The sequence below is a fragment of the Aptenodytes patagonicus genome, chromosome 7, assembly GCF_965638725.1.
Source record: "Aptenodytes patagonicus chromosome 7, bAptPat1.pri.cur, whole genome shotgun sequence".
NCBI classification, from domain to species: Eukaryota; Metazoa; Chordata; class Aves; order Sphenisciformes; family Spheniscidae; genus Aptenodytes; species Aptenodytes patagonicus.
This window is the reverse complement of record NC_134955.1, coordinates 42,462,647-42,480,755: the sequence shown is the minus strand read 5'-3', so window position 1 is coordinate 42,480,755 and position 18,109 is coordinate 42,462,647. Positions and strand designations below refer to the sequence as shown.

General features: G+C 36.5%; 1 protein-coding gene across 2 annotated transcripts in view; it reads right to left on the bottom strand.

Moving 5' to 3' along the window:
- Nucleotides 1-18,109, bottom strand: part of NUBPL (NUBP iron-sulfur cluster assembly factor, mitochondrial) — a 157,388-nt gene that overhangs the window by 76,415 nt on the left and 62,864 nt on the right. For both annotated transcript variants that reach the window (XM_076345002.1, XM_076345003.1), the window contains exons 8-10: nucleotides 12,852-12,937; nucleotides 6,919-7,039; nucleotides 2,940-3,022 (exon numbers count right to left, since the gene is read on the bottom strand). In XM_076345002.1, coding sequence (XP_076201117.1) covers nucleotides 2,940-3,022; nucleotides 6,919-7,039; nucleotides 12,852-12,937 — 290 coding nt within the window. The remainder of the gene's footprint in view (nucleotides 1-2,939; nucleotides 3,023-6,918; nucleotides 7,040-12,851; nucleotides 12,938-18,109) is intronic.

The window sequence follows — 18,109 nt, the reverse complement described above, 5'->3', positions numbered from 1 at the left end:
TGTTTTCCCTATTCTACCTTTTTCCCTACTGTTTTCCCTATTCCACCATTTTAGCAGCGTTCCCGATTTTCCGTTACTAGCCTTTGCTGTCTAGAGACTCTCTCATATGTTTGGGTGAGCAAAATAACGAAGGCCTAGTCAGCCAATCTACCTCCACAGCTTGATGGAGGAGGAAAATGCTCCTAAGACTCTCAATTATCTCCAGAAAGGTCTGGCAAGTCCTCACTGTTGATTAAACAAAGAAACGATTAGCTTCTTGTAGAGGATCTCAGATCACTCTCAATTGCTGCAGTCTGTCTGCTCCCCTTCTGTTAGACTAGCCCCTGCCACTTGGCTAACACGCGAGTACACCAGTACTCCATTTGTACAGCACATAACAAAGTTTTGTCAATGAAGAGTGTAAAAAAAAGCCACAATTTAAACAACTAAGCTGACAAAAATACTACCGTAGACAATGTTATACCAAGAGCAAAATCATTTTACCAGCACTGTTTATTCCTCCTTGGGGACTGTCTCAAGCTTCACCAGAAGAGAACTCCGGCCATTAAACCTTCACATCCTTTAGCTATACAGTCAGCCCTTTCCGTATGTAGACGAGTCTTATGTATTCTGTGCCTTCCCTGAGGAAGAACTTTCTAAGTTCACACATGCACAATTCTACAAGTAATTTTCTTTTTTCTGGGAGGGTTGTTTTGGTTGTTAGTAATTTCCTTGCCAGTTGTGAAAAGGAAGCTTCCCTTTTCCACCAACTACATCCAAGTTTTAAAATAACAAATTTAGATAAGTTTGCTTACACATTTTAAAATTCTAGCATAGAGTGAGAGCTATACTTTTGTATATCAGCAAGGCAAGTTGAACCCCGTGGCAGGTGTGTAAGCAAAAAAAGTATTAGCTAACATATTTTAGAAACACCCTGTATTCTAGTCTTGACAGAGCTTAGAAGGTGTGACAGCATGCTGGGTTTCTGAGAAGTCAATCACCATCCTTATTCCCCACTGTTTGAATCAGCTAGGTATTATTTCAGTTCTGTGATTCTATATTTGATTTGTGTGTTCTAACAAAAACAGCACAGAATTTTGTATAGAAAACCCTGTAAATTCAAAGGACAAGAGCAGAGGTAATTTCAGCAGCTCTGTGCACGTTGTTCTCTATCTGAAAAATTGTGATTGTTTATGCATGAATAGCCACAATTTTAGTTTATTTGAGAAACATGGTGACGGGTGTGATGTATTAAAGATTAGAATCTGACCTTATACGACCTCTCCCACCGTCAGTTAGATGCTAAGACTTTGATTTTTCTTTTAAAATATAAGAGAACAACAATAATTTTCTGTGTCTTTAAAATGAGAAGCAAACCAGGGATAAAGGGAAATTCTTTTTCATTCTGTAGAGATTAGCGACATCTAAAAAATCCTCATTCTCTGAGGAGAATGATTATCTCACAGACACAATGGCAGAGAAGAATATTAGAAGTTTTCCCTAGAGTCACATATATTTGTCTATCTTTATTCCTCTTCATATTTAACTTAATTGCCACAAATGGCTTATAACCCCTCCTTTCGTTACCAAGAACACAGTCCAAGGAGGAACAGATGGCAACACAACGGACTTTCTTATCTTTTTTAATTTTCAGAATGCTATCCTACATGTCTGAATTTTTAGATTGATAATCCTGAAGGCTACAGACTCTTGGTTATTATAGGTTTCAGATACTGCGAGCTGTGAACCTTCCATCTGGGTTTGCTCAGACGTTTTGCTTCAACTTTGACCTAAGCCATGCACCTACTCAAACCTTCACACTGCTGATCAAACTTCCCAGACAGAAACTACCGTATTGATTATAACAATTCCTTTTCACAAGGATCTAGACTCAAGATCACTACATTATTCCACAGAGGATCAGCACAGGCCTTGCCCAAGTCTAGCAAAAGTATTGCATTCAATTAGAAATCAACATGCCTTAGTACTGCTGCTTCTCTTTCAAAACAAAATGATGTATGACAATTTTGAGACTGGAACCCCAATCAGTATGTTAATAACACTGGATTATCCTTTTTTTTTTCTTTTAAAAGAGTGCGAAGGAAAAAAAATATTTCAGCATGTGCCTAGCAATCATAATATTAGAAAGATTACCTTATTTGTACATTCTACCTTATCTCTAATTGATTATCATCAGCATTAATCACTTTTTTTTTTATGTTAACATCTAAGTAGCAGTCAAGAGTGAGGCTGTATCATGCCTTATACTGTGCAAACACAATGTGGCAGACAACACCCTGCTCTACAGAGCCTGGCAGACACAGAGGCACAAGAGAAAATACTAGCCAGGAAAATCTTACTCTATCAGTGTTGATGAAGTTTTATATGTGCAACTGCTTTTCTTTACAGACTTGCATATTTGACTCCCATCACGTCAACAACTCATATTTTCCTTTGGCAATAAAATGTTATGGTAAAGGCACAGAAAAATCCATTTCCTCTGGTGTGTAAATTGCTCCACTTCCTGCTGAAAACAATCCAGGTACTGACAATACACAGGTTTTGTTCCAAACATCTTTTGATAGGACCCTTTGACAGTTTCCAGGCTCAACTACCAAAGGCTCAACTGACAGTTTTAGAGGACCTACATTAGCTGCAAGGTCTCATGAGGCTTCACACTGACCTTCCTCTTCTTGGCATGCCAGAACCTGGATCAAATCTTCACTATTCTAAGTGATTCAGACTAATTAAACAAAACCAAACGCACAGAAGCAGAACAGATGACCAGCATTCCAAAATGAAGGGCCTGAGTTACTTGATGATACTACCATCTTTTACTTTATTTCCCTAAGTTACATTCAGATACACATTTCTTTTCAAACAGCAATAACGAGAAGCGCTCTCCATTCACTTTTGGAGGAGGGCTTTTTGTTGTTTTAAGTGCAGTGCACCAAACTTACAGCATCACTTTGAGGCTGCGAGATCACAACAGGCTGTCCTGAATCACACGTCTCCCGTATATTAACATGCAGTGGAATGTCTCCTGTATCAAAAATACCAAGATACACATATGTGAAGACCTACTATTTCTTAAATGTTGCACTAAAATAGCCCTAAAGCAACTTGAAATCACATTCCATTTCGGTATATTCTTTGAATTACTTAATCTCAAAAAATTAGCATTTAAAATGAAAATTGGCTGCAGTACAGTTTCTGTACAACCATAATGATTAATGCCAAACATATTCTGGATTTTTCATTCTCTGAATAGGAAGGACTATGCTTTGTAGTCATTTATTAGAGAAGGCAGTTTGCTTTTTTGCCTCGAATACGCAGAAAAACACAGGCTGAGATACAAATTATTTTGCGTCCATAAAAAAAAATTGCTTGAGTGTTAGGCAAATGCTCATCATGCAACTTACTGTTCAGCCTATCTCCTCATTGTATATTCTTTTCAGTGCTGTTTTAAGATTTTAATCACAGTTCAAAGATTTCTTTGAATACTTAATTTCCAAATAATAGCATTTGTTATTGTCTTTATTAGGCCTTGGATCTAATTAAAAGGTAGACAACTATTCAGCTCATTCTTCTTTCCAATAGAAATCTTCTTTATATTCTGCTTTTATAATAAGCAGGGAACTGTCAGAGAGGAAAGGAATGCTCTAAAGGAAAATCAATTAGTAGCCCTATTCCATTCTGAAACATACTTTCTGAAATACAGTTTTTCAGCACTAAAGAAAACTTGAAGTTCCCCTGTTTAGTTCATTGCTAGATAGATAATTATGAAATGAATTGAAGACCAACTTTCTTTTAATGGCAGATACAGCTACATTTTAGGATGGAGGTACACAGAACAGCCTACCTTAGTTCAGTCTTGACTGGTCTCAGAAACTGTATCAGTTTAATTCATATACTTTAGCAACATTTATTTAACCCAAACCAAGGCCAGTGTAAATCACTGAAGTTCAATGTAGCCAGAAAAAGAAACTTTAAAAAAACTGTATGAAAATTAACACAGCTTAAGAGATAAAAAAACAGAACCAAAAGCAAGCAGGAATACAAACAAAAAACCAAACAAATAGCAAACACAATAGCTGTGGCTCCATGATTAGTGAGCTGAATCTTTGAAGAACTTCAATTTGTTATTTATGATGACTACAGTCCATTTCCTTCAAATTTAATTGTTTCTTATTTCTCTGTCATGAGTAAGTTTCTTTAGGCATAAAAGTCTGTTCATTTATTCATAAAAAAAATATTTAGGGGGTCCTTGGAAAGTTTTTTTAACCTTAAACATTCGTAATAGAATAACAGTAACTTCCTAAATCTCCCAGAAGTTAGTTCCTACTATTATTTTATGCAGAGACTAATCTTCACTTTTTTCCCCAAGGATGTTTTGTTAATGAAAAAATACTTCTTCACTATCAACTATAACAATCTCAGAGAATTACAAAACGAACTGCCCTACTACAAAATGGCAGCCTCTCTCTTTTCTTCCTCATACTTACAAAGATCTGCTGGTACTACAGAAGCATAACAGGACTTGTATGAGCAAAACTGCAAGTCAGAAGACAAAGCAAAATGCAATCTTAATTAAAAAAAAAAATCAAAACCTTATAAATTAAGCAGAAGCATAAAGACAGCAAAACCATCTGCATGGCTGTTTGGGTGATAAGGGTTTGAGGAAGATGAAGTTTTTGCACTATTCTTCACTACAGAACGTGATGGGAACTTGCCATCGTACGTTTTTCTGATACTAACAATTATCACTGACTGCAAAGAAAGGGTAAGTGCTGAGAATAATTTGAATTTATTGTAGGAAGTATTCCTACATCTGAGAGTCATTGTTGCTGGTTCTACTAGCAGATACAGTTTAAAAAGTTAGGAAGTGCAAAGGTCAGGATGGAGTGTACAGAAATTATCATCTTAGTATTATTTATACCAATAGTATAGCTTTCTGGTCACAGTAATGGTCATCAAACTTCAAAAAAAAGAAAGCAAAATAGGGCAATTTCAGAGACAGGGAGAGAAACAATCAGCAGCACAAAGTCCTTCTCACAAACTTGGGCACACTTTCCTTCAGGGAACAATAAAAAGACAATACAATCAAAAGCATATGAAATAATGAACTACACTCAAAGGTGTACTGGCAACTGCTAATTGTCTTCTGTCATAAACAAAAATAAAGGAGGTACTCAGTAATATTAAAGGCAGCTGATTCTGAGCAAATAAAAGGAAAATACTTTTCTACCCTGCACATTGTTAGCTTGCAGAACTTGTCAGATGTTATCATGGAAACTAAAACCTTACCAGGTTTCACAAGAGGACTAGGTGCTTAGCTGAACAAACAGAACAGCCACAGGTGTTGCACAATATAAGCAAAATAAATTTAGAAATACTAATTTTAAATATATACATTTATATATATTTGGGTTTTTTAAATAAGTTCTCAAGGCTTTTGGGCAGAATTCAAATAACATTGGGATAAAACCTCCATTTGGGATAGATTAACGTAAAATCTGTAAGCAGTAATTCTGATAATACCATACGGTATTATTATATAATGGTCATCCCTGGAAGGAGAAGCATACTAATCAGATCAAGTACTGTAATTCTAAATTTAACCCTTGGGGCATTATTCTTAATCTTAGTCTGGTCTTTCACTGACAGTTTGAAGGTAAACTTCACTCTGTTTTTCTTCATACATCTCAGCCATCCCCTGCTAAACCTCTCACATCACTCCTAATTAAATACAATCACAGTCAGTTCTGCCCTCTTAGGGAATAACAAAAACCATCTATGGGACCAACAGGATGGCACATCACTTGTGCCTGTGTATCTAAATGCATGTTTGATTCAACTGCTTGCAGAGGATTTGCATCCATCCACATAACCCAGGGCTGTAGAAGTCCCCTTGGGCTCTGATCACAACTCATTATATATTCAGAAAACTAGAAGATAGCCCAAAAGCGTATCTCTAATTATGTGTTGCCTTGCTATCTTAAGTTTATGTCAGACCTTGATGTTTCTGTGTTGATTTTTGTAAGCGAGCTTCCTGTTTCTTTTTAATGAATTAGCTATGGAAATCATTGAGATAATTATAGTAATACATGGAAACACATCATTAGCACATGCAATTATCCCATTTACCAACTTAATTACGCTGTGTTATATTCTGTATTTATTCTTTTTACTGACAGCACAGGTTGAAATATGCCTTTTTAAAATAGCAATGTGTATTTTAAAGATCAACGTATATTTTAGCTTATAGGCATGCCAGATTGTTTAATCATGGCTAATTTTTGTTTTCAATAAAGGTAAATTTTCTTTTGAAGCAACATTTTGCAATTCAGTGTATTCTTTTAATCTCAACACTTAAATACAATCATTACAGCCTGCTTGCTTCCATACAAGAGTCAAGATATCTTCATATGGGCATAAAAACAACTGCTTTAAGGGACTGCATTTCAAATTACCATATTTATTTCAGTATGTAACAACTCATTTCATTTAAATGAAGTAAATGAGAAAACTTCTATTGACATTAATGGACAGAGTTTAGGTCTGTTTTACAAGACCAAATAGAATTCTTGGTTATTTGTAAAAATTGTCGTATGATCAATAACATAATGAATTTCAGGTAATATAGCACATCGATATCAAAACAATTCATGTTCTGGATTGTTTATAAATCAAGAGATTTAAGATACAATTCAAGAATTTTCACATCCAGTCCATATCCCATTTACAAGAATGATCCTGACAAGGAACAGAGCATACGAAAACTGACATTCAACTACTTAAGTTATTAGTTCTATTATATCTGAACATTGTCCGAATATAGAGTAATCTAGGATTATGCAGTCCATACTTCAGCTAACGCTTCCCTCATGCACGTCATTAAATTTTTCTTCAAAAATAAAACCATTTCTATATCCTTACCTAAAACATCCAAACCAAGGGCTTTTGCTAGATCTCTTACACCGTCAGCTCCAAAAATGTGTGTCTCATGCTTACATTTGGGACACTGGAAAACACTCATATTTTGAACCAGTCCTAAAACCTGTTAAAGTAGAAGAAAGGAATGTTCAAACCTGGGATTCAAGCATCGGCATTTCCATTATTCATCTCTGACAATAAAGAAGAGATCATCAACAAAGAAACGACAGAGAATACTCATTTATAATGGGAAATAGCAGTAATATCAGACTCTAACATCATTATCAACTCTTATTAGTCATCTCAGTTGCACTATCATTTGTGCATTATTTCAAGTTTTTCACATTTATACCTCTCAAAGATTAACAAACTTATTTGTAACAAAAAGTACCTCTTGTATAGGCCTATCTTTCCAAGAACTCTCCCTGCCAGTATTTCATTTTTGGACTCTGAATCTAAGAATTTTCATGTTGTATTTTATAGCTTTGTAATTTGCAGTTTCAGGAAACACAAAATAAAAACATACCATTACAAGAAATGACACAATCAGACATGCTATTAAGATATTTTTGAAAGTTATCCTGTAGGGAAATGTTTTCAAAAAGAACCAGATTTGCTATTCTTCTGAAGAGCAGAAACACATTTTAAAGATCAAAAAGAAATAATTGTGTGAAACTAAGCGTCAAAAACCACAACATAAAAATCTAATACACACGTATGAGGTACCTTTCTGCTGATGCCAGGTGTTCAACATCATCCTTGCAAAATATGTCAAGTGAAAATTTGCCAAATCACACACACAAAAATCTTCTTTCACAATGTACAATAATGCTAATGATAGCATTGATCTCATTTTATTCACCTAGTAAACAAAACTGTTCATCGAGGCAGAGCAGAATTTCCCAAAAGTGATGATAACAGCGTTCAAACACTACAGGGTGAAAGCTTCTACCCATCTGCTAATCAATAGAAGACCTGCTTTAAGAGGTTCCATGTTACAATATTTCACTTTAAGATTTATGTGTTATCTAGGTATGTCACACACACTATAGCCAAGCTTTAAAAACATGAATATATATTTTCAAGTACAAAAAGCTGTTATTTACTTCGTAGCATTTTGTACTTTCAAATTTCCCTGAGCATTCTAGTTTTGTGCTTGTACAAGCTGGCCTAGTTATTAGAGGAGTAACATATCCACTATGCTAACAAAGCATATCTAAAAGGATATACCAGTGTTCAGTGCAACGAACAAATATTAAGTTAATTAATTAAGAGTGAATGTACAACCTTTGGCACCAAAACTGAAAATAAAAAAGAATGTTATTTACAATATCTTAATAAAAATTTCCTTGTATCTAAGCTAAAAATGATCAAAAGATGATGACCTGCTTTTTCTATAGCACCATAATGTGTTTCACACTATTTTCTAAGAAGTCTTCCTTAACTTACATAAAACTTTCAGAGGGTTTAAAGCAAGGAACATTTTAAGAAACAGTAACAACAAAACAAAAAAGAAAGACAGAAAGACAGACAGACAGAAAGACAGAAAGATCACCTACTTTCAATTTCACACCACAAACTTTCCCCATTTTCTACTCTCTCCCGGGGACTGCCAGAGGAGCGAGTTTCTATTTACCGGCACATTATTACAGGTAATTATTACAGGTAATTTTCTCATCCAGTTCTTAAACTAAGAGAGACATGAAATACTATGTGTCCAAGGATACAAGGTGCAGGGATGGTAAAAAGGGCTCTCTACAGCCACAGTCTTCTACTGATGACCTCTGAGCAGGCATTCGTCCTGCTCTCCTTAAATTAAAGTCAGGGAATTTTCACTGTGTTGGTAAACTGGAACACTAGAAGGAGTATTATTTGACAAAAGAAAAATAGTATTTTAACTAGGATACAGTGAAGCTATTTCCTGCAGCACAAGGCAAAAAAAAAAAAAAAAGAGAACTTGACATTTATACTTTAAATGAATTAATTCATCTTCAGTTATCTTGGGGTTTGAACTTTCTGTTCTCCTCAAAGTAGTCATACAACATTTATGATTCAGTGAATTCACAATCAAAGAAAAAGTTATGTAGTCTACTATTGTTTTGTGAACAGTTAAGGACTATTACAGCTGCTTTGTTAATTCTTTGATAACCTACTAACTAAGAAGTCCTTCTGCCACAGTTAATGCAAATGCTGAGATAGATACAGCTGTATCCCCAACGCTGTATCAGTTTTAGACGTCTTATTCACTGTCCTTTTTTGTTTTCATTTCAACAAATCTTACTAAAAGCAAAGGACATTTCAGCATTACACAATCATTTTTATTTTTTCAGTGTTGTTCCTATCTGTCAGCCAATGAGTAGTGCATATGTATTAATATACAAATTATTCTTCTGGAATATGAAGACATTTTTTGGAATATTAAGTTGCCAATTATAAACACCCAGTTTAATATAGAATCTGTGCAAACACACACAACTTTAGTGTGAAGTGTATTTTTAACATGTATATTTCTGCAGATATATTTACAGAAGGAAGAGAGTTCACTATGATCTTCAGAGCTTTTAAATCTACAGACAAAGTAATAGGTCTTGCTAATGAAGTCAGTAATAACTCTCATTTCCCTGCTCAAATAATAGATCTGGAAAAGCTTCAAAGTTACCGTATGCGCAAACTATTCCATAATTACGTGTGAATCCTATTCCATCCTTAGTGATCTCCTTTCCCTGTACCTTTCTCTGCAAACTTGGCTCAGTAATGACACGAAAACTAGTATGATGAGATGCACCGCAATACAGGAGCTAACCTATGGTAGTGGAGGAGAGGATAATTATAATGCACTGAACTGAATTTCATTTAGGCAAATAGTTATTTTAAACAGTGAAGAGACATCTATCAAGAAATAACAGGAAATGAAGAAACCTTTCATTATGAATTATCTGCACACACAGTTTCTGAATGTTTACATATTTCTTATGCTCAATTAACCTTTTGGTTACACAACAAATCATGCCGAAATCCAAACGTACTACCTTCTAAGTTAAAGAAAATACAGTGAGAAAATGAAAGCCCTCTGTCTTTACACAACGAGACAATTCCTGAGAAACCCACTTAAGTCGTTTACTGTACTTAAGGATGGATGGCGCTGAGGTCCGACTCCAATCTGACAGGGACTGAAGTGATCAGGGTTACAGTTCTGCAGTCTGCCATCAACTTCCTATGTAACCATCAGTCAGTCACTTGACTTTTTAGTGCTTCAAGTAAACTTGCACAATAATATTTCTGTCTTCCTACCTTTCGTCTTATAACAAGCAATTTTTGGCTCTAACTTCTGCTCCCAATATATAAGCCACAATCTTGGCTGGGTACTCTGGACGCTACAGAAATACCAGTAAGTACATAGCCAAATAAACAATTTTAGTACATCTTCGAAGGAAATACATGGCTGAGTTTACATAAGCAGTTTTTTGAAACCTGTGAAATCCACAATATAACCTTCCAATTCAAGGAAACTACCAGAAAAGTTGTAGATTTAACTAAAACCCTGTCTTTTTCTTTCAGGGATATGATTGATAAGATAAACCATACTGAACTGAACTCAATTTCAGCAGGTGAAAATAGGCAATTTTTTCCTAAATACTCAAGCTTACTCACTTTTTTTTTGTCACCTGCCCAGAGCAAGCCTCTGGGATGCATCAAAATGATGGCCAAACTCACATAATGGACGAGAATCTTGAAACTCGTTGTGATAGGAGTCAGCAACACTTTGCAAACTCTTTCCTTACCAGGTGGGCTCCACTGCACAAGAGATGGCACCCCTCTTCTAACGACTATGTCCTAAGACTGAAAATAAGACTTGCATTGTAATCCTGGTCCTAACGCTGACTCTCATTGCCAGCTTTTCATCAGTTCCTTCGGTCATTCTACTCCAATTTCAATGCAGTAAAGGACAAACAATGTTAACTATTGTGACTTTACTGTGGTAATACTAGATATGTCATTTGAGGCTTTGGTAACTAGTGACTGTGGGAGTGATAGAAAGGTGGTGTACGTAAGCCTGTATGTAAAAGGGGGAGACTCCAGTTCATTAAATATAAGCAAGCATACTCAAAGACTCAGAGCTCAGCAACCTATAGACTCTCTGCTTCTTTGAATAGTAGACTCTTTGCAAGTGTTTTTTAAAAGATTAAAGATTTTAAAGATTAGATTTTTAAAGATCAGTCAATTATATAACCAGGATATGCAATTTTAGCACAGTCCCACAGATTCCACCTCTTTGATGTAAACCTCAGGTTTGAAGTTGTCCATCAAAAATTATGTAACTAAACTTTCTTTAGATCCTCAGATTTAGTTGACACTTAGAAATGTAATAGATAGGCAGGAGCTGCTTTAACACTGAAGTAAATGACACATCTGTACTGATGTACATACAAGGTTAGAATAAAACGAAGCAGCACCATGAAAAAGGTAAGACCTGATGACTGGTTCAAGTGTATTCAAACTCAGCATCTGGCACAACAGCTTCACTGTGACTTTTCATTTGATTTACGAAGATCTGAAAATTCCAACGAATCAAAATAGATCATATTTAACATCTTATCTACCACTTGTCACATTAATAACAGCCAAGCCTATCCTAGAATGCATGATTTTCTTAGAGGCCATTCTCTTCAAAGAACATTGAACAAAACAGACTTGGAAAGAAATCTTGGTAATTTCTCATTGATCAAAAGGAAAATTTGGCAAAGTACTAACTTGAACACAATTTTATTTGAAGAAAATAATTTTGCGTAATTTTAGCAATCCCCAAACATAAAATCAAAACAAAACATTCCATATGTTATTCTTCTGTTCTATATATTTTTCTTTAGTAGCAAATGATAAATGCTACTATAGTTCCATTTTGGTGCAAATGTATTAAGGAATAGTTAACAATAAGGAATTTATCAATGTATTTCTTTTGTTAAGCTATTCTGTAAATTAAAACAAAAAAGGAAAGCAGTCACTTCAAGGTTTCTGTTGCATTTTTTAAATTAACAAAGCACTAGCTATGAAAGAAATTTCCTTTCTTAATAAAGACTAGAAGTGACCTTCACACAGGTAAGCAAGAAAACATCTTTTTTAAAGTATAGTAAATGGCTTTATTTCTTTACTGTTTAAGATAAGGAAGCATTTCAGTTTATATTTTCTCATCAACTGCACATTTCAAATGAAAAATGAATCTCTTCATGAACATACTCTAGAGTATAACATTCAGTTACTTAGCAACTTGTAGCACACATAGAAAACATCAAGTCAAAGATGTCACCGTTTAATATTTTCTCCCAATCCATATGAATATTGTGGATATTTTTAAATTTTGCATTTCCCAAACAAGCAAGCTAGCATGTAAGCTATAAACCTCATGAAAAACAAAGTGATATAGACAGCCTTCTACCTGGTGTGACAGTCACGGAGCCCTTCAAATGGCAAAATGAATATTATGTACGTGCATATCTCCCCAAAAACTTACATTTCCTTCCTAAAATATACCAATATATGATTTTTCCACATTTCAGGAAATTTAGATTTTAAGCTCCAACACAGACAGTGCTGAAGAGGACACATAATGAGGATATAGTAAGACAGTACAATTGGAAAGCACACGTTACTTCGTAAGACACTCTGTTTAGCAGCCTGATCCATTCCAAGTGATTAAACAAACCCGATTTAAAAGAAATCAAGTACTATTATAACCTCAGCCTGAGAAAATTCTTTCCTTTCTGTTAGAGCAAGCGCCTGATACAGATATAAGATGGATTCTATCTTTTTTTTTTTTTTAAGAAGAATTTATGAAATTCAGGTAATTCCTGAATGGTTTGTTCACCTATTGCAGTATATGGAATTTTTTTTACATTTTGGAAGAACAATCTGCTGGTATTTTTAATGTAGAGGCTTACAGGTACATGGACTTTTCTAAACATTTCAGCTCCTTTGTGTGCATCCAATAAAGCCACGTCTTGCGGAGTGGAGATGATCACAGCTCCTGGGAAAAGAAAACATGAAATAGCATTAAAATATGTATTATTAATTATACCATTAAATATTTTGACTATTTAGTACATGCTACTAAATTCAAAAAAGTCACAGGTTTATATGCTTTTTTTCTTTAATTTAAGGAAGAAAATGATGCTATTTTTTTTATTAAGCAATGACCAAAATCACTGAGATATGATACGGTGTGATAATTTAGATATTTTCATCATAAGTTTTTCTATGTAGAAACCATTTATATTTTCTAAATGAGAAAATTGATCTAGCTGTCATATGACCATGGATAGAAGACAACATGGTCCACACACTAATAGGTTGCAGAGGTGGTACTCTGGGAATATCTACACAGTAACTGTCCCATGCCATAACTACATTTGAAAGCTTTTGATTTAACAATAAGCCTTGTCCTAAAATCAAGAGGCAGCTGCCTGTAATCAGACTGTTGCTTTCTGAACCTGCTACACTTTCCGATACAAGCATTGACAGGCTCAATCTTGAAACATGTTACACTAGACGCAACACCAGTGCATTTGTATGAATGATACCACAAAATAAGAGGCCAACTCATGCACGCTTGCACTAGGTTTGAAAAAAAGTATAGTATTGCTCACTGCTCAGGTATGGCTCCAGGTTACCTGATAATTAGTACTCCCAAGAGTTATTAAACATATAAAACAGCTAGAGCTCTTTGTCAAAGGTTAGATTCTAAAATAAGCCTACAGGTTACTATCCTATACTACCCTATATTACTTCTCAATTAATACAGCCTGCAAAACCAATATAGATATTACAATATTCCACATCACTTCACAAAGAACATCTTTTTGCATATGCTCAGGGGTTTCAAATATTGTTTCTTCGAAACTTGCATCAAGAATCTGCTCATGCTCGTCCCTATTTTAGAAAAATGCAATGTAAAAGAGAACGTTACTGATAAATTGCTTAGCTCTGGTTTCACAGTGACCATCCAGTCTCCAAAGTATCTGTTACAAAAGCATCTCTGCTGACCCACGTTAAGCCAACCTCGCACAAGAAATTTATGCCAAACTTCACACTAATAGCAATTAAACCAGACAATTTTAGATGCATGGGACAGAGTTTCCTACTGGGCCTGCAGTTTCCAACCCTTGGCATACACGGCAAAGGAAGAGGCGGGTAGATTTCCAGAGGCACACAACACTGGCATCGTCAGCACGGGCCGGAGCAGCAGGAGCCTTGGTGTCCTGAGAGCACTCCTGTCTCTGGCAGCGCTGGGACAGGCAGCCCTGCCCCTCACAACGGCCCCACGCCGTCCGCCGGCTGCCGGGTGGCATCTTGCCTGCGTGACAGCCAGCCGTTTCCAAACAGCGCCTGACAGCACGTTTGAATGTTTTCAACCAGCGTTCTTAACCTCTAATTTGTGAAAGAAAAATACAATCTGGCACCTCGCTCCTGAAAAGCTGCCAATCTCTGCCTTACATAATATTAGACACAAGTCCAAAAACTGAACGGCATATGTAACGTACTAAGCAAACGCGATTTCCCTATTGTTCACTAAAACTCTGGCATCTGAATAATTTGCTGTTTTTCCCGAGCCGACCTGCTTCCGATGGCATCGCAAAGGATAACGTGGAAGCCTTCCAGTTACATCCAAGTCACCTTTGTCCTCGTTTCACTGAAGCGTAGGGTTATGCTTTACAGCTGACATTGAAATGTAGGGCTAATTCCACAAAATGAATGCACCCTTCCCTAAAAGCACAGTCCACAAATAAGTAATTTAGGCTCAATGCCCTCGAGTTTTCTGCCTATTTCTAAAATAAAGATCTTTCAATACTTGGACAAAACACTTATTACTGCTTTCTTTTCAAACAAAATTGGAAATTTGTGTCTTATATGTATACACTCATGTTAGTTGCTTCACACTTTTGTTCACACTCCTCTCTCAAGATGCTGGCTCAGCATTCCCTGGATCTTCAGGTAGAAGCTAATATGCAGTCAACAAAACTGAAGTCTACGTTTTCTGGTCCATTACCAATTTTTTTACGAATCCAGTAATTGGCATGGCATGAAGGACAGAGGCGATGCACAATGAAAACACCCACTAGAACCACAAGCAGCTTATCCGAGAGATATTTCTGACCAACAAATTCTGTTGCTAGAGAACCTCACCCAAAGGGAAAAAGCTAAAACGCCAGAAAGACCAAATGGCACATTGCAGAGTTTAGGCTGCCACAGACACCAACTCCCTGTACAAAAAACTCTGGCTTCTGAAATACATGAGTTAATTATGCTCATGGACAACTTGCGTGGCTTCTTCCACAGAACGAAAGCCAACATGCTCAGGAAGCTGCTGCTGAGGGTTTCCTTTTCACTCAGCTGAATTACAGACAAAATTTATTCACAGCCAGCTTGTACTGAATTATACCAATGCCCTTTAAAATAAGTATCTTTTCTCTTTCTTTGGTACAACTGCTAGTCCAGCAAACCCAACCTGAAGTTCAAGAATTCAAATTATTAGCAGCATTATTTCCTTCACTAGCAACCAAATATGGCAAATGAGACTTTTCACGGTGCTCCCCTCCCTGAATAAGTTTGCATGTGTTTAATTCAGAAAGCGATTCAAATGATGAGCAAGAAAGAACACAGCCCACACTTTCTTTGCTATCTTGGCTCTACGTGGTTAACAGGAATATCAAACAGTAAAGAGTTATTTTGATCAATAAAGTAATGAAATATGACTGAATTCATGCACACAGCATGTCTCTTGAAGCAATACGTGCAATGTTTACACAAGCCTCTGTCTGAATGAGGCAAACTAACGCTGACAAATTGAACAGAGAAGTTGCACAAACTATAATGCTATCACATTGCACATTAAAATATACTACAAATTCTATGTTTGCAGTTGTGTGCAGAAGAACAATTTCTGTGCCTTGAGCATACTAAGGATATCTCAGTTGAGCACATTTAGGTTTAACTGACATATCTACTTATTCATGCATTCAATTTATTTTTGTAATTCACCATATTTCAGTTGACAAAAAGCTGATGCGTGTTGCATTAGTAAAAACTATGCTAACTATATTTTTAATCCTTAGCATGCATAATATATAGAGACAGAACTAACAGTAGCCTGTAACACTGATGTTTGCCTTTCTTTTTTAACCCCAGGTACTTAATCCTCAGTAAAAGAAAGGTGTGCCTACACAGAACACCTCCTGGTGGACTGGTGTTCAGGAAATTACAAGCACTGAAACAGCCTGTAATTTCTGTGTATAGAAAATATCACCTATATGCACTGCATCATTAAGGTTCGCATTAGATGCTCTGGGTTACAAGGCATAAGGTGGAATCTCTCCAAGCCTCAGCTATAGTCAATTTGTACCCAAGCGAAAAACAGGCAGGTCTAAAAAGCAGCTGATAAGCAGCAGTTTAGAAAGTCTACCTTAGGATGAAAAGGATCTCTCTAACATATTCTTTTTTCCCCTCCAGTGTCTTCGAAGGCAGACTTCAGAACCAGGCTACGTGCATCTCATCCAGACAGATGATTAAGGACCCCTCCACACACAAGTATTAGACTGTGTCTTGTATCACAACTTAGCAAATAATGCCACCCCAAAACCTGTGAAGTGTAACTGACCAGAAAGACTGACAAATAGAGTTCTGGAGGATAAAGACACAGATATACTGCATTTTTCTGATAATTGCATCTGCTGACTGCCAGGCATTGAACGCTCTTGCAGGGATCCACATTCAGACCTCAATGCAGCTGTGGATGGCCTGATCTGACCACACCACTCACACTTTTTGTAGCTTTTGCCACCTTTTCCACCGCATCAGTTTCAAACCTCTAGGAGAGACTTTCAAGTTATAAATAGCCTGGTGAATCTGGATCTTCTCTACTCTGGATCTCTTCAGAGTCCTCCTCACCTTCTGTTAAATTTCTTGTTACTTCATAGGTAAAAGGTGCCTGCAATTACAGACACTGTTTGCACTTGAAGATGCAGAACAAGGTCTTGCCAGAACAAAGACTTCTTTCTTTCCTAGAATTTCAGCTGACGATGATTACAGATAGATTAACATGAAAAAGAAGTCCATCTCCTTGGATAAACTTCGTAAAGAAGTTTCTTTAGCTTTTGTGTGTGACATCTCATTACAACTAGCAACTTAAAAGAATCACTAGTGTGATTTTCCCTTAAGGGATCCTTACTTGAGACTCATAATATAGCTCAGAACTGTCCCAAAGGCTGGATCCTGGCTGTGTCACACCTCCAGCCTGCTTGCTACCTTCTTCTCGGAGGAGTCTTTGTACAACTGCTCAAACAGTGTACGTTTCCAGCAGCCACACATCCTCTTCTGCCCATGAACTAGCAGGTAATTAGAGACTGGGGCACTACCGCCTTGCCCACATTAAAAGAGAACATAAGTCTTAGAGCAACCTTCTTCCTCCTGGCAAGAGGAACTGTCAGTGAAGCCACTGAGCAGAGGAATATCACAAGCTGGATAAAGCTGTCACCCTGAAGTTAAACTGCCCTCATCTAACTGATCAGTAAGTATTATAACACCCACTTCACACGAGATCACATGGAGAAAGACGTGGAAAGACAACTCTCGCTGTGTTAAAATGTTTGGTTTTGGTCGTGGCAAACAATACGTATGTCACACTAATGCAATTTACAATGCATTATTTATTTAGCAATGTGAAAACACTGAAAACTTTTGTAATAACATCTGTGAACAAGCATTATTTGCAAAGTATAGGCATAAAATAAAAAGCTACTCCCTCACAGACACTCTGCCACTTTCCACTTTTCCTTAGCTATCTGAATTAGCATTTTTCTGCTCTACTCCATTCCACCTCCTGCTTTCAAGGGCATTTGCCAATCATGTCCAGATTATAATGAGCGTGGTACTAGGCAAGAGCAAAGTCCAAATAGTCTCTTCGGACAAATGAGTATGTTTGGTTTTTTTTAATGAGAGGTCCTAATCCAAATAGGAGAACTAGGTAAAAGAGTGATTCTACTCCACAAAAAAGACAACACCGAGACTACTTCAATCACCTCCAAAAACCATTCTGTTTTTTACTTTTTTCCCCAGAGGTGGGGGTGGTAAGGGGCAGATTTAAACATTTATTTTTTCAGAAGAAATAGCTAGAGGAGAGAATGCAGCACCATTATTCACATGG